The sequence below is a fragment of the Pogona vitticeps genome, chromosome 3, assembly GCF_051106095.1.
Source record: "Pogona vitticeps strain Pit_001003342236 chromosome 3, PviZW2.1, whole genome shotgun sequence".
In the NCBI taxonomy this organism is placed as follows: domain Eukaryota; kingdom Metazoa; phylum Chordata; class Lepidosauria; order Squamata; family Agamidae; genus Pogona; species Pogona vitticeps.
In genome coordinates, this window is record NC_135785.1 from 56,368,929 (window position 1) to 56,390,176 (window position 21,248).

The following is a 21,248-nucleotide window of genomic DNA, read 5'->3' on the forward strand; positions in this document are numbered from 1 at the left end:
CCCAGAGAGTATGTTCAAATGATGACAGCAGCAACAACAAATATATATACAGGACTCTTGCCGCACAGTATTTGGAAAAGTGAAAAGAGCTCTAATACTTATTAACCTCAAACCTAATGCACACTGGAGCTTGCTGTGATCCCAGTCTCCAGCTATGAAAAGTCCTTGCACTAATTTACTTTGCTAGGGATGTGATCCCAGATAACACCACTTTTACAAACCTGGCCCTGCTTCAACAAAAGATGATTGGAGTCTTTTGGAAAAATAGTCTTTACCTGTTTAAAGCCATCTATCTTGTAATCACTTACAAATCTGTAGAGTTGTCAAACTTCTGCAGATAGACTGTGGGCACATAAGGGGTCTAACATTCAAGATAAGATTGGGAATGGATGGAGACTTCTAGCCCACATGCCAGATACTCTCCATCTGCTTTGCAAGAAGTGCTATTATATGAAATGCTTATATGTCTTTCCAACCTCTCCCTCATTCTTTCTCTGTTGGGTTGCATTTGTAGTCACTGCTTTGGGCAACTTTATTCTGTTTTAGGACAAATGCCACAAGGCAATACGAAAAGTTGTTTGTCATGCCAATCAATAACCTTTATCATATGCTGCAACCTGGCATGTTGTGCATTTCATTTTTACCTATCTCAAAAAAATTCTATAACTCTGACTGTAGTTAAACGATGTCCTGGGGGATGTTTTATGCACAATGGAACAAAACAGGATGGAAGCTAATCAGAACCACAGCACTATTAAGTCACTATATTTACTATCTAAGGGGCTATTTGGAAGGCTAAGGGATAATGACAGAAACAACAGGGACGGGCAAAAAAACATTCACTTTGCATTAAATGCAAGCCCAAATTTGTCCATAGCACATTTCATTCACACTTAATGGGATTTTTTTCTTGCCGTCCTTAAATTTTAAAAATGCATATAAAACTCCATGTGTTAGGGAAAGGGGACATAAAAACTCGGAATAGATTTACTATCCCAACTTTGCTATTGCTCCAGCAAAAGCAGAAAGAATTAAAAGAATGGAAAAATTAGGAGTCTTGCATGGTCTTACTTATTTCAGCTCTTTGTGGTGCAATCCGTGCTATGACTGGAGATCCCTGGGCCAGTTTGGACACCTGCTTGTCTTGTGCTGTCATGAAATTGCCATTGGAGTCATTGCATAAGATGGGCAAACTTATTTCCTTCTTGGTGATGTGCGATTCTGCCGTTTCGATTTCTGATTGGGTTTCCTTGTCACTCAAAGATTTCTTGTTTAACAAATTACTGATCTCCATGATGTTTCCGATAATTTCAACTGGTCCTGTTAAGTTCTTTTTCCTAGATGGAAGATCATCTTTTACTTTCTTCAGATACGATGCTGGGGCCCAGCCCTCTTTGCCTAAGTACCTAGAAATTAGACAAATAGTTACATTTGGTTCATATTTCTCTAAAATGAAGCACATTGTGGTCCAGGATGATACAGGAATGGTGCAACCAATTTTCAGAATGAGGAAAGACTGGAGGTGAGACATTTAAGCGAGGTCAACATGAAAGGCCTCCCTGAACAGTAGTGTTTTTATCTGCCTCTTACATGATTACAGGGAGGGGCTGGGCGTAGCTCCTCTGGGAGTTGATTCCATAACATAGGTGTCACCACCAAGAAGGCCCTATCTCTAGTTGATGACTTTTGGGCCTCTCAGGATAGCTACACAGAGGAGCCTGTCCTGAGGAGAAGACCTGGTGGGTCAGGCAGATGACACTGGGGAAAGGTGCTCCGACAGTTAATGTGGTGCCAAACCACGAAGGGCTTGATACATGAGTATCAGAACTAGAGATGGGGTATACGAATACCCCCGCACAGGTGGACGTAGTGAGGGCGCTGGCTCCACTCTCCCTTCCAATTGCTCCAGGGCATCTGATTGACTATCTACTCCTGGCTGGAGGCAGGAAGATGAATCTCCCTGCCAGGCTGATGAGTGGATAGCTGACTGGGAGCTCCGGAGCGACTGGAAGGGAGAGTGGAGCTGGTGCCGGCAGTGGATGGGTGTCCACCTGTGTGGGGATATTTGTACACAAATACCCCCATCTCTAGTCCGAACCCTGAACCTGGTCCAAGACACAACCGTTATCGAGTGGGGGGGGCAGCACTGGGGCGATGTGATCAAATTTGCTCACACCAATCACCAGTCTTGCTGCTGCGTTATGGGCCTGCTGTAGTCTCTGGGTCAGTCTCAAGGGAAGCCCGACATAGAGAACATTGCAGTAGTATTTCCAGGAGATTACCAGTGCCTGCACCAATGTCCTGAGGGAGTCCTCGTCTAGGGAGGGGCAGAGTTGGGTGATAAGCCCAAACTGATAAAAAAACGATCTGGACATGGCTGCAATCTGTGAATACTAAGAAAGAGATGGTCCAGAAGAGTGCCCTAATTACAAACTTGATCCCTAAACAGGTGGGCAGTGCCATACAGTCTAAGGATGATTCCTCTTTGCAATCTTTCAGAGGGTCCCCAGGAACAGAATCTCAGTCTTGTCTGGATTCATTTTGAGCCTTTTCACCCTAGTTCATTCCAGTACCAAAGCCACGGATCGACTGCTCAAGCGTCAGGATGGCCTCCAATGTGGTAAAGGAGACATAGAATTGTGTGTCAGCAGCATACTGATGACACTGTACTCTGAATCTCCTGATGATCTCCATTATGTTTGGAAACATAATCCACCCAGTGCAAAATTACAACCATCCCCATCTTACTTCTCAATTATTTTCTCTCAAGTCACTAAACACATTAACTTTGTTTGGGATTCTTCAGGCCAGAAAGTGCCTCTGAATGTACGCAGAAAGCATTTTTCCCACTGTTGAGTAACCAAGGCAGGTGCCACTTATTAACTGTCCTAGTTGCGTTACAAAGGTTAATGCCTGACTGTCCAGGAGGCATGCCCCTGGTAATATGATGAGTGCCTTGTTAGCAAACTGCCGCAGTAAGTTATACTATTATCAACAGGATTCTGGCCACCAGAAGATGGAACAGCAGTTTGTTTAAGATGCAATGGCTGTTTGTTTCACAGCTCAAAGACTGGTTTCTGAACTTCTCCCCACCTTCAGGAGGAAAGCCATGAAATCTGAAAAGCATTTTGTAGACAAAGAACCCAAGTCTATCTATAGAAGGAGTTTCCTTGTTATTCATCAAATGAGGACAACAAACACTATAGGCATATTTAATTGAACCATTTACATTGTTTCCTTGTTATTCGTCAAATGAAGACAATAAACATTATAGGCATATTTAATTGAACCATTTAAATCATAGCCTATATTGCCATTTCATTAAGATCACATCTCATATCTGACTAGTTACCATGGCTAGCCTTTATGAAATATACTGACTCTCTTATGGCAAATTGAACAGTAACTGCTTGTGAAATCTTCTCAACCTATACAGCAAAGAATACACCAGAGAATGGAATGGAACCAGAAGGCTGTAACCTTGTGAGGGGGTGGAATAGGGGGACAGTTTCATTTCTGTTTGAAAACCAATCACTTATTTTTAATGCTGCATAAAGTCTAAAGTTAATATTCAACCATAGCAGTGAGGGAAAAAGAAGGAATCAAAAACTGCCTCCGTTTGTCTGAGCATTTTCTTCCCTCCTTAACATCTGTTTTCCAGCTCCAGAACACTGGAATTACTCCAGGGGGAAAGAAACCAGGAAGGGAGAGTAGGGGGAGGGAAGTGAGAATCAGTAGAGAACCATGAATTTTGGAAAATGTTATATTTAAGGAGGTGAATGCTGGGGACTTTAAGGTGGAACCTATTACAGTATCTAATTATAAGTTTTTTCTCTCTTGTATTACAACTCTGTGATTAAGAAAGATTATGGCAAATACTTTTCTGGCAATAGACATATTGGCAACAATAGTTTCATTTCATCAGTTCTTAAACTCATTTTGCTTTGGAAGGCAAGACACTCTTTGCCCTTTCTCTCCTCATCTTGCTTTCCTCTGCAAAATCCCAAGTGAAATCTCTCACAGTCCTCTGAAACTGGTGGCTGGTGAAGATACAGAAAAGAGGTACATAGAGACTGCAGGAAGTTGGGCATTTACAGCGATCACTGAGGGCTAAATCATACCTTCCTCTTGATAGATACTCAAGTGTAGTGTAGTGTTAGGGTGATGGATTAGGATTCAGGCAATTTAAGTTCAAATCCCCATTTAGGTGACGGTGGTGGAGGAAGAACTTGTAAAGCCACTCATTAAAGATTAACTTAGTTTGAAGGGCAATTAGGGTTGCTATAAGTTGCCTCCAACTTGATGGAACAAAACAGCAACCTATTATTTGAAGAGGGGATTCCTTAAGGGTTATTTTTGTGCATGTGTGACTACAGATGGGCAGAAACTGCTGGTTCATGCCAGTCTGTTTATTGGCTGAACAAGTGTTCAGTGCTTCAAAGCCCTGCCTCCTCCATCAGGCACCCATTCAGAAGCAGTGCCCAGAGGAGGCAGGACAGGGCAGCCAGGCTGCTGTCTTTGAGTAGGCGTCCACCAGAGGAGGTGGAATTCTGAAATGCCAAACACTTGTTTCGATGATACAGTAAATGAAGTGGCATGAACTGCAGAACCCGGAGTTTGTGCCCATCTCTATATGTGAGTGTTATAGCAGAAGACTTGCTCCCCTTCCATAGTTCACAAATTAACTTTTTTGGGACTAATCTTCAGGCCCTGGGCATATTCTTACTTTTAAGTCTGATTTCTCAGACAGGAATGACTCCTTCAGCCATGGCTATCAAACATTAATGTGACTTCAACTGCAATGATGGGTTATTTGTAATATGTAGCTTAGCCCTCAGTTAGCATGAAATCTCATACCCAATGGCAGTAAGTGCCATTGATACCGGTAAAACTTGCTTCTGAGCAGACATACATAGGAATTAATTTCCTAGACTATGGATCAGCAAAAATCGTTTCTCTCTGCACATGCAGGGTGGCAGGTGAAGTACTTGGAGGCAGGAATATGTGATGGAGTGGAAGAAGCTGAAAGCCTGTTTTCCCCAGAACCATTGTTGCTTTGGCCATTATCTGTTTCCCTACCTGGTTGTGGGATCATGCATAAATATGACAGTCATACAGAGATTGTTTACATTAAAGCAATAGTTCAGAATATGCATTGGTGTAAATGAAAGCAAGTCAAAGCAACACCAAGTCAGGTGGTAGTTGCATGGTGTTTGAATGGCAGTTTGTGTTCCCTTGGAAAACACGTTTAATCCAATGTTAATCACTCTGGCCAGATGCATGCACTCTCTCTCCAACTGAAGGCTGAAATTCAGAAAGGCAGAGAGGTGGATGTGTATGTGTGTATATCTTGGGTGTGCATGCCTTGAGGAAGGAAGTGCAGTAGGAAATAGCCGAACAAGCTGGTGCTAGAAAAAAACATTCACATGCACCTTCTGAGCACTGACAAGCATAGGAGAGCCTGGTAGTGACAGATGACTGACACACAAACATGCAAACAAAAGACATGCACAGCTGGAGCAACGGAGGAGATATGGGCTGAAATTGGCTGGCTGGAGGGAGGAAGAGCAAAGTGGTGGCGGGGGCAGCATTTTGCCTGTCTGCCTGCCTTTCAGAAGCCAGTTATGGGGTTTGCATGCAGGCACAATGAAGAGATGCTTCCTTGGGTTGATCTTGCCTTATCTGTCCCTTCACCTCGGGACTGGAAGAAGATTTGGGTGAGTGAATGAGCAGCAGGGGTCTCCTGCAGCCTGACTGATGGCTGGGCTTATCTCCCATTCCCTGCTTTTAAACCCACAATAGCAGGGGCAAGTGGCTGTGAGAGTCAGCTAGTGGGAGAGTGTGGCAATCACCCTGCTTTAGTTCATGTATGAGGTTATTTGCATACACCAATGGGAGCTGATATGAGGTGGAGCCAGAGAAACCAGAAGGGAGGGGTGAGTCAGAGTGTGCGGGAGTACAGTTAGAGTCAGAGATGAGAGTCTGAAGTAGAAGTTAGTCTGTGGTAGATAGAGAGTGTGGCAGAGTTAGGAATTAAGAGTGTGGAACTTACAGAGAGCTAAGAGAGTTAAGAGTGAAACAAGTTATTACTAATCTAAGGAATACATTAAAGTCTGTGAAGAACCCCATTAAGCAAACTGTAATCAATAAACCTATGTTGTTCAACTTTATAATTAAAGGTCGTTGACAGAGGTCAACTGGTTGCAGCAGAAAGGAGAGAATATGTTATGGGCCTCAGGCTAGTGAAACAACCTGGGAACACGTGAGGGGCACGTCAAAGAGGGCTACTTACAAATTAACACAGACAGAAACATTCATATAGGAGGAATCAATGTAAATGAATTGATTCCACATCCATGTTAAAATAAATGGACCTCTGGCAGAGGAGTAAAACAATTCACTGCCACTCCAAAAAACATGATTTCCTGTCAAATTAATCTGTTCTTACATGTGCGTTGTGTACTCACCTCTTTTTAGAGTGATTCAAAGACTAATATAGTTTTTTAAAGCAATGTAACTGCCTTCACAGTCTTCACTCTTATGTCTGAAGAAGTAGACTTGATCCAAGAAAGCTGATATTAAGTTAGTCTTTAAGGTGCCACAACATTTTTGTCTCTCTCTCTTTTTTAAAAATGTCTGATATACTATGTCTGGTATCCATCTTCCATGAAAAAACCAAAGACTACAAGAGACTCCAATTCCCTGCACAGCTTAAGATAAAAGAAAGTTTGCTGATGACAAGAAGAATGTGTTAAAACTAAAAAAGAGTCCAGCAATAAAATCAGGGAGAGTTTGTGGTACTGTTCCTTCTCCTGCAAAGTACTGTGCACTCTGCTCCTGAACCCTTGGCTTTGGATTAAAGTCCAATAAATGATTTAAAAGGAGAAATATGCAGGGTTTACATAGGGCAGCCAGCCACTCTCTGCTCATCATGTTGGGAATCTACTACCCGCCTCTATCAGCTTTCATTTATTATTGATGGGAGAGTTAATATGGAAGATGTAACAGCAAATGTGTTTATGAAACACACAGAACTCTGTGTGGTTCCATTATTCATAGCTCCGATGCTATACCATGGCCAGACTACAAAAGCAAATGACAATCTATGAAAAACATCTATTCTAAATGCAAAGCAAGTGAGCAAAAGGGTAGTTCACAGGATCCTGGGGTGAGACGGGTCATTTGGAAGATCTCCCTACCGCATTCAGGGATTCATAAGTTTGTATTCGCCTTGACAGTTGTTGATCCAAGCTCTGCGCTAAAGCCATCCAGGGAACAGAATTCCACAGAATTTTAAAGGAAAGCTATTCATTTGCCAATTGTTTTTCCAAATATATTTCTTTTTCCTGATAGCCCAAGGCTGCAGTTCTTTGCACACTGATTTGGGAATAAACCCATTAAACTCAGTAGGACTTGCTTCCAGGGATATATGTATAGGATCAGACCATTAATGCTGCAGTTAAATCTAAAAGACTACATACTATTTGCATCAGTGATCTCTCTTGTATCAATTAGCAACAGGAGTTTCTTCTGCTGAACACTGTAAAGGCACACTGCTTACGTGGCATTTAATGTATCTGGAGAAATGCCATAGAATGTCCAGTTTACACTTGGAACTCACAATTTAAGGCTTTCAAAAGGAATATTTTTGAATTACTTTTTGTATTTGCTATTTTTCAAAACTTACCACAGCTCAACTCATACGTTAACAGAGCATATCCCCTTTTACATAAACACCGTGTTGTTGTTATACAGCATGTACGTCTGTGCATACATTCTCTCTAAAATCCTAGCCATCACCTTCAAGAACTGATCTAAAAGGCAAAGTCTCATTAAGAGCTGAACTGGTCCCCTCCTCCCCAATTTATTGGACACTAATTTCCCCCACAAATCTACTCCTCCAGGCAAAATATTTCCACATAATGCATTGTGCTATACTGAACACACCATAATGTTTGTTTAAGTAGTTCTGCACAATTTTATCTGCATTTTCATAATAATACGTAAAAATATTTTCCGGTCCTATCTTTGGTATAAAAAGCTTGCAGGATATTGTTGTGAAGCTAACTAATCCAAATAATTTATTTATTTATTTATTTATTTATTTATTCTATTTGTATGCAATAATCTTGCTGCCCTCAAGTCTTTACCTTATGTACCACCATCCTTCCAAGTTCTTTTGAATGACCTCCACGGTGACTCCTTTGTCGAACCCGATTTCGTCCTTCCCCTGGCTGGTGTATGACTGGATCGTGACATATTTCTCTTCTAGCAAAGAAAGAGAAGGCAACATCAGTTAAGAGCAAAACTGGGTCCCTGCAGTTCCTCTTCTCTGATTGCTATTTCAAATGATTTTGTAACAATTAAAATGTGGAAGCACTGGAGAGGTGGAGTCTCACTTGTGAGGCCCTGTACCTATTAGCTTTCATGCTGTAAGCATGCCTGTATCAGCTCGTCACCACCGCCCTGCACCTTCCATGCCAACAAATGAGACAGGGTCTCTGGAGAGGGGGCTCCCCTGAATCTAACATATGGTAATGTCAAAAATCAAGCTAGCTGCCAAAGTAGCAAAAGCATCACTGAAGGAGCTGGCTCCAGCTGGCTCCATTTAGCACACATATGGTTATGCTGAGCACTGCATTACTGAATACTGAAGCTGGAGTCTCACCAACGTTCCTCCAACTGGAAGGAATGGAGTGGCCTCTGCTCTTCACACCCCTAGAAACAATCTGGTTTTTGAGCACAACACAGCCAGCAATCGTTTGTTCATGATTAGATTGTACTGTACATCCTCCAACCTTCACTAAAGAAAAGCAAGCGTTACTTTCTGAGCTTCATTTAACATTCATCCTCAATTATCTACTGCTGACTTTAACTATCCATGTGTTGTTAGTGTTGTATGGAGATCATAGCAACACATGGATAGTTAAATCTGGCAGTAGATAATTAAAACATGACGCTTGCAGTAAAGTTAGCAGTAGACAATTAGAAAGGATATGTATTAATATTCATTGTGGTGCTAGCTGACACGCCATGGTCCCAAAGAGGAGGGTGCGAGGAGAAAACATGTCTCTGTTTATGCAGAAATTAATGGAATAAGTTAAGAACTCCCAGGTGACAAACCTAGGATCTCTCCTCATCTCTTTTCTCCTCACAACGATCGTATGAGATTAGGTGAAGAGACAGCAACAAAGTATTTTAGAAACTGATCCCTCTAGCAGTCATATTTCTCTGTAGCCAGAAAAGAGAGAGACGTTTCATGCCATCTAATTGATCAATTGAAAGTATTTATAATAGTAGAACTATAAAGCTGGAAGGGATCTTAGAGATCATCCAGTCCAATCCCTGTCTGGGAGACACAGTACCTAGTCCTTCACTCAGAAAGTGCCCCCAGAGTAATGCATTTATGCTACCATGAACTCAATACTATAGCTCTGTATGTAGCCAAAATACAGTACCAGCATCCAAAAACAAGAAGGAGGAATAAGCAGGCCTGCGGAGAAGCAAATTTTTGCAGAAGGAGAAATTTTCAGGATAAACCTTTAAATGGGCACACAGAACGCCACAGACAGACACAGCTGACTGATGGGGGTAACAGGCTGGCATGTCCTCCTCATGGAGGCTAAAGGCATTTGTTTTCTTTTCCCAGAAAGCACTAGTTAATGGATTCTTTGCAACTGCATAAACATGCACAGAAATGACTATGTAGACAAGACAACCTTAGTCAAAGATGCAAGAGCAAAGCACAGTTTTCAACATTGCTTCCATTCCTTATGGAGTTTAACAGAGTTAGGATGTTTGGAGATGAAAAAAGAAAGATAATAAAAGTAGTTTTTTGAAAGAAAGAAAAGAAAGAAAGAAAGAAAGAAAGAAAGAAAGAAAGAAAGAAAGAAAGAAAGAAAGAAAGAAAGAAAGGTTTTACAATCTGGAGTGCAGACTGTAATCCCAGTTGACCAGGTGATTGAAGGCTAGTCTCTAGAATTTAATCTGAGATAAAGCATTCGCCAGAATTTATAAGGCCCCCCAGTTTGAGAAAATTCCCTATTTGAGAGCAAACCAAATCCATGGGAGCTGGCAATCTCCAGTTTAAATAATGTACTGGCCTTGATTTAAAGTGTTCCTAGAGGTGTCCAAATTAGTGTTTTTGCTGTAGTCCAAAAGCACAAATCTCCATCTCTCTCATTCAGACAATCCTCTTATTGACCTGCTGTGATGACTGATACAGGCTGTTAGTAAGGCAAGAAAGAGGATAAGAACAATGCAAGTAGGGTCACTCTGCTCCGGATGCTAGTGACAGTCTGCACATGCTGCCCCCCCCCCCGGTAAAGCCTATGACTGAACTGCAATTTGTTGCTGTCTAAAAAGACACTGGACTTGAAAGCCCTTTGCAAGGGCTTTCAAGTCCAGTGTCTTTTTAGCCAGCAACAAACTGCAGTTCAGCCACAGGCTTTATATATATATTCTGAAGATGCTGGCAGTCTCCAGCTGCAACAGACTCCAAAAACCCCACAGAATTGCCTCATTAGGACTGCTGCTTTTGGATTCTTATCACAATGAGGACACGCTGAGCCATCAAAAAACAAATTTCACATTATGCAACAGGGAAAATTATTATTCCTTTGTGGGAAAAGATGCAATCATCACTGGGAACAGAGACTTTAGGCATAACTCCATGAAGGATTTAAACAAGTATAGTCACTGTTCCTTCTTCTGCGGCAAAGATAGTTTTCAAGAGGAGGAGTGGTGGTCACGGGGACAACTCAAGATATTTTGCTGCCTGAGGCAAAAGGCAAAATGATCCAACACACAAAAAACCGACTGGACTGGCAACATTTGCACTGGGACTGCATGGTTAACCACACCTAAAGGCAGTGGGTTACCTCTAGCAGTGTAGAACAAGTTGCATAGCACACAGCTCAGCCTTCTAACACCTCACTGCGGCCCCCAATGGCTGCTGCCTGAGGTAACTGTCTCAATCTGCCTAATGGCAGGCGAAGCCCTGGTCAGTAACCTAATCAAACTAAATTCCTAGGATTTTAGCCTTATGTTCACTAGGAGTTTCAGATAATAATACCCACAATCCTTACTGGTTACTGGTTAATGTCAGACTAAGTTGCTGGAAGCTGTAGTCCAAAACACCTGGAGGTCTCTCGGTCACCTGTCTCTGCTTAGATGCACATATGTCCCCTTGGGCATGGTCTATATAAGTCAAATCCGTATTTCACAACAGTGCACAGGCTAGAGCCTTGAAACAGAACTACTGTATCTTCCAACTTTGTTGTGGCAGGTGCATGAATAGCCACAGCCAGGACACTATGATAAACTGGAGCTGAGTTTACACTGCTACGGTAGATACAGCTTGCTCCTGCAACTAAACCAATTTCAAATTCTTGGTAACATATGTACTTATATTCTTTAGGAGGCTCTGATTAGCTAAAGGGCTGTGGACAGATAAGAAGATGACTTGTTAATAACACAATGTTTCAGGCTTTTAAAGGTGAAAATACTAAACCGTAAGGTGAAGAATTTCAAGGAGATTTGTGCTCGGCTTTAGACCAGGGGTCCCCAACCCCCTGCCCACAGCCCGGCCATGGCAGGACCAGGCCACAGAGACAGATCTCCTGCCCCCCCCACTCCACCCATGCACACATGGCCTGCCCACCCGCATGCATGGGTGTCCCCCACCCGCAAGTGCACCCCGCCAATCCATCCATATGAGTGAACGCACCCCGCCCATCTGCGAGCATACCCCATCCATCCGCAAGTGCACCTCACCCCCCCTAACATGGGGTTGCCCCGCTCCCACTGGGCATGGATCCCATCCCCCCAACCAGACAGAAGTTCAGAAAAGGTTGGGGACCACTGCTTTAGACCAGTGGTTCTTAACGTGGGCGATAATGCCCCCCAGGAGGCGATTTCATTTTTCAGGGGGGTGGTAGAACGAAAAGGGGCGGTGTGGGGGCACTGGAGGAGAAGGGGGGCGGTAGGGGGGCGCTGGAGCAAGCCAAACCTGTGAAGATGGGTGCAGCCTTTTTACACTGTGCATGAATATATATTTTCCTCCAATTTTAATTTAGTTTCAGACTTTTTGTCTTGAAATTTTTAGTTCCTGCATTTGTTTTTATGCCCTTTTTATATTTCTTTTTGCGTCTTAAAATTCACTTGCAACTAAATCATTAAATGTTACTTTTTTGGGTGCATTTCATTTTCTTGGAATTTAATTTTGTTTTCAGGGGTCATTGGATTTAAGTGTCTTAAATAAATAAATAAATAAATAAATAAATAAATAAATAAATAAATAAATAAATAAATAAATAAAGAAAGAAAGAAAGAAAGAAAGAAAGAAAGAAAGAAAGAAAGAAAGAAAGAAAGAAAGAAAGAAAGAAAGAAAGAAGGAAGGAAGGAAGGAAGGAAGGAAGGAAAGAAAGAAGGAAAGAAAGAAGGAAAGAAAGAAAGAAAGAAAGAAAGAAAGAAAGAAAGAAAGAAAGAAAGAAATCATCACCGCGGGGAGGGGGGGCGATGATAACTTCCTCAATGGCTCAAGGGGGCGTTTCTTTCAAAAAGGTTAAGAACCACTGCTTTAGACAATGGAGTACAAAAGAACAAGGGATTTCACAGGGCCTCATTTAGGAAACAGTTTTGAAATATCCCACTATGGCTGTTATAGTGTAACAATAAACTAAGGTCTGAATCTAAATATTTATGATTTACGGCAGAGATGGCAAACCTATGACATGCATGCCACTGCCTGAGGAGGCAGCTGCAGCTGTGGTACTAGTGCCCGGACAGGAGGCAGGGCCAGGAGGTGGAGCAGTTGGTGTTGGCAGGCCGGCTGAGCTATAGGCAGTCATGGGGTTGGGCACGAATGGAGGTACCTACATGCCCTGGATTCCCCCTTCCACCACCACTTCCGCTTCTGCTGCCACCACTGCCGACACCACCACAGCCCCCCTCCCCAGTTTGGGCACTCGGGATCAAAAAGGTTCGCCATCACTGACTTTGGGGGTCAGAAATGGTGATGACATCATTATACAATCAAACATCTACTCTCTCTATTTTAAAACAAGGACTTTTCTGGCTCTAACAGCTATAAAGCAATAAGACATGTCTTTCTCAAGACAAATGAGATTGTGCAATACATAAAATAAAAGGGAAAAAATTCTTACACTAAGTGAGCATCAGAAATTGTGTCAGCCTTGCAATGGTTCGTAAATTTGGTTTCACAAATATTTGTAGACTGGAACAAGAATCCATGACTGTTAGGCACACTGGTAGAGAATTTTGAGAGTTGTGGTTCAACCCCATCTGGGAATCCAAGGTTGGGAACCACCAGAGTATTATCCTGCATACTATCTACCCTTGCAATGTAAAAAACAAACAACAAACAACCCCAAATGCCTGCATCTCACTCATTGTGGAAATGCAGAAGGTATGCTTGCATTAGGAATTCACACATATCTCTTTAGTGAGGGGGGGGGGGGAGAAATTGCTTGTTTCCAAAATCTCTATCTGCTATTGAAGAGATGTGATATTGTAAACTAGTTTGAAAAGAGAAGTTATTTTTCCCCTTTCCCACACTGTGCAACCAGCAAGGCATAGGATTGCAGTTCCTTGGGGCTACACTTCAATTCAGGAGAGCCCATCAGAGCAGGCATACAAAACAAGCAAACATGCCCAACCAAAATGGCAAAAAACAAACAAAAAACAAACAAATAAAAACAATAGTAATTGGGGAAATAATAATACATATATAGCTTTTGACACAGACTGGCAATGGCTCTCCAAGATTTCAAACATGATTTTTAACTAGACCTGCCAGTTGGATCCAGGGACTGAACCTCCAACCTGTTGCATGCCAAGCAGATACGATGGCCCTTCCCTAATTAACTCCCACAAGTCCTAATTCAAAGGCAATGGCCTGATACATAGTCCCAAAACAATGGTTCTGAAAGGAGTTATTGTGCTGATAAATAACTCTGGAATAAAAATAGCCAATCTGCTGGCCAATTTACAATACACCTAACTTGGTTTCGAGAGAACCCTCATTGCTAGATAAACTGTACTCAGGCCTTACAAAGCAACATTTCCTGATCTCATATGAAAGACTGTACAGTAACCATGTTCGACTATATGTAATTCACTGTGTCTCTTCGAACATTCCGTCAACAGGTTTCAACTGGAGGGGGTTAAGTTGATGTGCACATCTTCCCAATAGTCAGATATTTTCAATTCCTGAACAGGGTTATTAACTATTATGTATGTCCCTCCTCCACCACCACCCAATTTATCAACTTTTGGAACATGCCTAGGGTTGCATCCGACTGACCAAGGAATGTTTTAAAGGGATCAAAGTCAGATGCACTCCATTCCGTGCATACAGTTTTTATAAATATCTAAGGTAAGCTTATAGGTACTGCTGAAATAGAACTTTAATCATTCCCAACTACTAGCCATGTTGTAAAAACCCATCTCTTTGAAAACCCTTCTCTTCAGTTCTCTTCAGGAGATCTTTAAAATCCTCTGTAAAATATAGTTTGAAATATACTTTCCTGGTTGAGGTTCTTTTCTACAGTTCCTTTCTGTATAACATCTGAGGATTGTGAGGGAAGTTTTCAATTACTACAGCATTATATATTTTATATGTAGATCAAAATCCTCTTGTGTAGTTATACTATGTACAATGCTAACTTTGTAATTTCTGGAAGCAAAGTCCTCTGAGGTAAGCACACATTATTTGTTGCATGCTGAGTTGCACAATAATGTCTGTCTGTCCCTCCATCCGTCTATCCCTCCACCCATTTATTCATCCAATCATCCATCCATCTACCCCCACCCACCTATCATTGTGTTAGCTGAAACCTTCCAACTAGGAGCCTATGACACTATATATATGGCTGCAGAGGAGAACTTCCAGCAGAAAAAATTATCTCAAGCTGTATTTTACAAAAAAGAAACTTCACTTTTACACCTGATGACCCAGCACTCTGCTTTTAGGGAGGAACATTTAGGGGATGTACATAAATACAGTCTCCACTTTCACAAAGCAAAGTGTGTTGCTTATATATCACTCCAAGACACCGAAAACACTCACTGGGCGGTTTACACTACAATCATGCAGGCTACACATTGCTCCCAGTGAGCTAGGTACTCTACCAATCTCAGAAGGATGGAAGGCTGAGTCAACCTTCAGCCAGCTGCCTGAATCTTGGATTGTTGTGACCAGAGTCTTGATTGCAGTACTGCAGTTTAACCACTGTGCCATGGTGACTTAACTATCTCTCTCTATCTTCTGTTGTTTCCAGTTATTTCATAATAGATAGTTGTGTGTAAATTTACTTGTATGAATGGGTTCATCATGCAGCAGTATTCCCAACATACATCAGGTAAGCCTGTTTTCCTTGTCACAGGGTAGGTGACACTACAATAATTAAACCATTGGTTATCAACCTTGGGTCCCCAAATGTTCTTGGACTACAACTCTCAGAAATCCTGGCCAGCACAGCTAGTGGTGAAGGCACCTGGGAGTTGAAATCCAAGAACATCTGGGGATCCAAGGTTGGGAACCACTACTGTACATTAAAGGATCCCCGAAACCAGATTCTCCATGATTTCTTACAATCACATAGTGTAGTGTAGCCATCCTGTTTGCAGTTTAGTTCATGATAACTGTGGCCTGGGTCCCAGATGAAGAACAGAATTTCATATAACTCACTCTGCCTCTGCCAAAGGTTATCTGGGTCCACCCATGTACTTGCTAGTACAAAACAAAACAAACAAAATCCAGATAGGCATTTTACATTTAACAAAATAACTACAGTGGTGCCCCGCTTGACGATTACCTCGCTGTACGACGAATCTGCTGTGCGATGAGATTTTTGCAATTGCTATTGCGACCACAAAACGATGTGTCTATGGGAAAACCTGCTTTACGATGATAGGTTCCCTGCTTCGGGAACCGATTTTCTGCTTAATGACGATCAAAACAGCTGATTGTTGGGTTTCCAAAATGGCCGCCCACTGTGCAAAATGGCTCCCTGCTGTGTTAGGGATAGATTCTTCGCTCTACAGGGAGCAGAAAATGGCCACCCTATGGAGGATCTTCGCTTTACGGTGAGGTATTTCGCCCATTAGAACGCATTAACCGGTTTCTAATGCATTCTAATGGGCTTTTTACTTTCGCTTGACAATGTCGCTCTACAGCGATTTCGCTGGAACGGATTAACGTCGTCAAGTGAGGCACCACTGTAGTTTGTTCCTCATTCCCTCCCCTATAGACTAGAATGAAGAAGTCAGCCACTTCCCGCAACTAATGTTGCCAATTCAACATGTCTTGTTTAGTATCTCTCTTACTGCGTCTGTGATGTTTAGCATACATTCCTCCCTTGTACACGAGGGTGACGTGAGCCAAAATGTGTCTGTGATGATGCTAAAGAAAAGTGGTTCCTGAAGTAATCCCTGTTTTTGTAAAAGATCTGAATAGTTCAAATCAGGCTCAGGCTCAAAGCCAATTTGCAAATGTTGAGCAGCTGAAGTTTGCCCATGGCTGACTCTGCTTTCCAAAGAGTCATTTCTTTTGGCAGAAAGCCACCCCAAATGGAACACAGGTCTACATGTGCTTTGTTCACTTAAGATAAAGACACGGAAGTAAAAAAAAGGACTGAAGTGGGCATGTTTAGAGCAGAGTACTCTAAAAGTTGAAATCCCTACAGATATTACAGGCCCAATTATGGACTGGTTAAGCTGTTCTATTTTTAAGCCTTCTGTTCGCAGGAAGCTGTCATTAAAATTTCCCTTTACAGAATGCTTTGACAGCAAAATACTGTAACATTTCCCGAACTGCACTCATTTAGTTTCTTGCAGTGGTGGAAAAGGGGAGACCACAAACATATACACAAATGAGGTTTATAATTCAAACAGGCACTCTCGAATATGGGTCTGCTTGTAACCCCAAATCAATTTGGGATAGTCTTTGACTGAGGCTAACCATAGGGAAAAAATTATAATATCGAATATATGCAAGTCGGCACTTATGGGAAAGTGCAATGACACATTATTGTTCAGAGGAATGCCTAGGGTTGCATCCGACTGACCAAGGAATGTTTTAAAGGGATCAAAGTCAGATGCACTCCATTCCGTGCATACAGTTTTTATAAATATCTAAAGTAAGCTATACATGGTCTTAGGTAGGCTTCTCTTTGTAATCTCTTGCTAGTAATGGTATTAAAGTTTCAGGTTTTTATTGACTGGTAACTAAAAATCATTTTAAACCAACACCAACCAAGTGAAAAGCAAAGGTGGTAAATTTGCAGTCTGTAACACCGGAAGAGCCATACATTCTACACTTTTGTTTTAAACAGTGCAAATTTTAATCCACAGAAGACACCCTGCCCCCTTTAAGTTCCATGCCAAGAAAAGACATTTTCTTGGAGGTGCGCAGCCCTGACTCCTCTTGCTGCCATTTTGAGATTCACTCAATGCACCAAGAACTGAACAGGCAATCTTAAAAAATTAGTTCTGTACATCTTGAAATGCGTATCTCTGAGCAACTTCCTCATTTCAAATCGTAATAAAGTTCACCATCTGTTCTGTTGACATGGTTTTCTCATGTAGCTGAAATAATCTTGACATGGACCCTCTGCTTTCTACAAATCATGTATTCTACATGCTACTGCAATATAGTAGCTTCCAGATCTGCAGGAATACTGCTGGCACCAGGGCTGGCCCTGTCATTAGGCAGAGAAAGGCAGCCATTTCAAAAGAGTACATTTTGAATGTAATGAAAAGATATCAGGTGAGAATTGCCTAATTCCTAATACCTAACTGTTGTATCTTTACAGTTAATGATGGGTAAATAGGCCAAAATAATTTGAGTGGCTTTGAGCATTATATTCTTTAACTGGGTGGCGCTAGAGAAAAAATTTATACTCTGCTTCAGGCAAAAACATATCTTGACCAGGCCTGTAAGCATATTCTAGGAGTTGAACAGAAATTGGTCTTCCTTTCTTCCTTTCATGTACCTGAAAGCTGGTTCACCCAAAACAGAAGGCATATATGGCAATGCTTTAACTTCCTCTCTGTGGCTGCTACTTTGGAGGCAGAGAATTAACAATTTTCCAAATACCAATATCAGTGTCTGAAGTTTGCAGAAACAATGGAGGAAAAAATATCTCTCAGTGCATATGCCTAATATGCACACATGATTTGCTACAGAGAAAAAAATCCACCCAAGAACATATTTATATGAATATGAATGGTGGTATACGTACATATTCTACAAACAAAACAGACTAATTAACAAATTCCCCAGATGGAACAGTGTAAAATCTAGTATACTTGCAAGGTGTTTCAACTGCACAGACACTCTCTGAAATTGAGACTTTGTGGTTGATTAACAAACAACTTGTTCAGAGTACAAAAATAATACCTATCACCAAAATATTAAATACACCACTGCTTTTCTTAAGGCTGTAGTGAGCCACAGGCAGAATTGAAACACACAGCACTCAGACTCTGCATCCTCATCACCTTCTGTGGCAGAAAAGGGCTGAGACAGGCAAAACTATTGTACTTATGCTTAATTTATGGCTGTGCATCAGTTATGGAATATCATTACATGAACTGGTTCTGTATTGAAAGACCTGAGACAGAGACATCTAGTTTGGGGAATTACCCAATCAAGGCTGCTAAGCAGAATGCAATAGCTCAAATCCTATATTTTCCAAACCACAGAAGAATTCTTTTAAAATACTTTCCCTTCAGTCAGCAGTCTATTCACGCCATCACCTCTCTCTCCTCCTTCCTTTTTCTTCCAAAAAACCTCTTTCAAAACAAAGTCTTAGAGAGCTAAAGGTCCTTCAAAAATGGTTACATGTTAAATTTTTAGAGCCATTCTGCATAAGACAGGTCCCCTGATTTGTCTCTATACCAGTTTTTTCCTTTACTAGTACCCTTAGTAGGATGAAATGTTTTCATAGCTTGATCTCCAAAGAGGGATAATGAAGTAAGCCTGACATAAATGTAGTATCTGTGATGGTCACCTGCAGGTGTTAAATGTCACCTCAAGTGTCTGCTGTTTTAAACATCCATTGTTTGCTTGGTTTCTTACTACAAATTCTATGTCTCACTTGCCTCTTTTTATGCATGCTCAAACTTGGGCAAGTGAAGCAGTAAAATAGAACAACACCTTGTCCCAGGAAATGTTATGATAGCTGCATGCAATTTCAGTGAGGTTTGACAAAGAGACATGAAAAGCAGGTTTCCTCAATGGATCTCTCTTTAGTGTAGGAAATGCAGTGTACTGTACATTGTATGCATGCTATGAAAAGGACAGGTCTTCTTCATGGCACATGCACAAACAGTACTTGGTGATGTCTTACCATTGCATTTCTGCATGTGTTCATAACATGCAATATCATACAGCCTATTTCACACAGTCCTTGTAAGAAATAATCTTGTAAATAGTCAGGTATAATGATAATACTAATATTATGTACTAAATCTTCCTGTTACACTGAGGTTTTGCAGTGCAAAGTTTAGGGCTTAACATCACAGATTAAAAACTCTTAAAAGGTTCTCTTTCAGCTTCGTGAACCGAATAATCAAACGTGACGGTAAAGATGATGACTGGCAGATATTGCAGGTATCTAGTTTTTGGTTTCATTAATAAATCTAGGCAAAATTTCTAGATACCAAATTGTACCCAGAATTTGAACCTTATGGCATGTGTCTTCTGACCCTAATACAGTGAATACACTTTAGGTTGTTAAGAATTCAGGTAAGCACGACTCCACCAATTTTAAAAGTTGAGTCTTTCAATATTCCTTTTCTCTACTACTTTCAACCGCCTTAACTTCCCTTCTCTCTGCTGGAAAAGCCCAATTGGCAAAGTATACAAGAACTTAGTAAACCATTTAGCAAATGTTTCTCTTTAGCCTACACATGCCAAGAGGTAATACATTTCATTCATTTTAGTGAGATTTCAAAGGGACAGAACCAGCCTCTCTTTGAACATCTAGAAACTTCCAGTGGTTTCAGAAGTCGTTCCAAACTGTGGACTTAAAAATGTATTTATAAAACAAAGTGAAGAAACAATATTTATTTCAAACATACAATGATGAAATGGCTTTTTCCTGCTTTCCTTTGGCTGATATCTGACTCTTCAAAATTAATAGCACTAGAGCTTAGAAGATATGAAAGAGCTGCTTGTGAAAACACAGGCTGTCCATGGAGCTACTAGTTGACATTTGTTCCCATCTCAACATGCTCAGCAAACAGCCACCAAACTTTGCTTTATGCCACCTTGTTTCTGTTGCAAAGGAAACAAGAACCAATTAAATGTGACACACTTTCCAGCCATCTTTAGCATTGCTGAATCACAAGAGAAGCAGCAGAAATCAGTATTTATGCCCTTCAAGAGAGCATGTCTCAGAAAGCTATTCACCTCGACTCTGCTGCCTGTTGACCATCCCTCCCAATGTCCACCGCCGGTCCAGGCGTCTCAGGTGAGCCTTGCGTCTCTTAGAAACTATTTTAGAAAAGGGATGAAAACAGAAGAAAAGAAAGAAAAATAAAAAATGATGGATGGGTGGAGAACAAAACCCAACATGAACGAAATCACAAGGGCTGATCTTAAATTAGTATGAATGGAATGTCATATTATAATGAGGTTAGTCTTACAAGATGTAATGAATAGATAATTACTTGAGATCTCGACACATGAACAGGGTGTATTTCCCACTATACATCTAGTGGACAGCAATAATACTAATGAACTGTAGTAGATTTCCTGTGTGCAGAAATTTTGAAGCATCAACTGTCTTAAAAACAGCAGGAATCAAAAAGATAAAGATACCTTTGCTTTTATTTCATATTATAAAATTGTGGTGTTAGTGATATGTTACTTTAATTTAAAAAAAAAGCAGTTAAAAGGACAAAAATGGCTTAACTTTCTCAACATTATTCCCAAAAGCAATGTATTAAAATGATGTGAAATATTAATCATTGCTCACGCCATTAATGCCACTAATGCCAAAAACATAAAATGATGGCTTTTAAAATGACTGTTAAAATTATAATGAATCATGGATAACAAATTTTTAAACAAATTAATTCTTGGATCCATGCTGAAGAGAGTCTTCTGGAGTAGTATGCATCAGAGAATGTGTATTTGAAAAACCATCTCCTCTCCTTAAAGGAAATTTTTAAAAATTATGACTACAGTAAGAATGGCTGTAAGTGGTTTGTTCCAA

General features: G+C 41.0%; 1 protein-coding gene across 25 annotated transcripts in view; it reads right to left on the bottom strand.

Moving 5' to 3' along the window:
* Positions 1 to 21,248, bottom strand: part of SH3PXD2A (SH3 and PX domains 2A) — a 338,938-nt gene that overhangs the window by 19,814 nt on the left and 297,876 nt on the right. For 16 of the 25 annotated variants that reach the window (XM_020788969.3, XM_078389473.1, XM_072995588.2 and 13 more), the window contains 3 exons: positions 20,441 to 20,524; positions 8,151 to 8,268; positions 1,072 to 1,406 (listed from right to left, as the gene is read on the bottom strand). In XM_020788969.3, coding sequence (XP_020644628.3) covers positions 1,072 to 1,406; positions 8,151 to 8,268; positions 20,441 to 20,524 — 537 coding nt within the window. The remainder of the gene's footprint in view (positions 1 to 1,071; positions 1,407 to 8,150; positions 8,269 to 20,440; positions 20,525 to 21,248) is intronic. The other 9 variants (XM_078389476.1, XM_020788973.3, XM_078389487.1 and 6 more) reach the window with 1 other exon arrangement.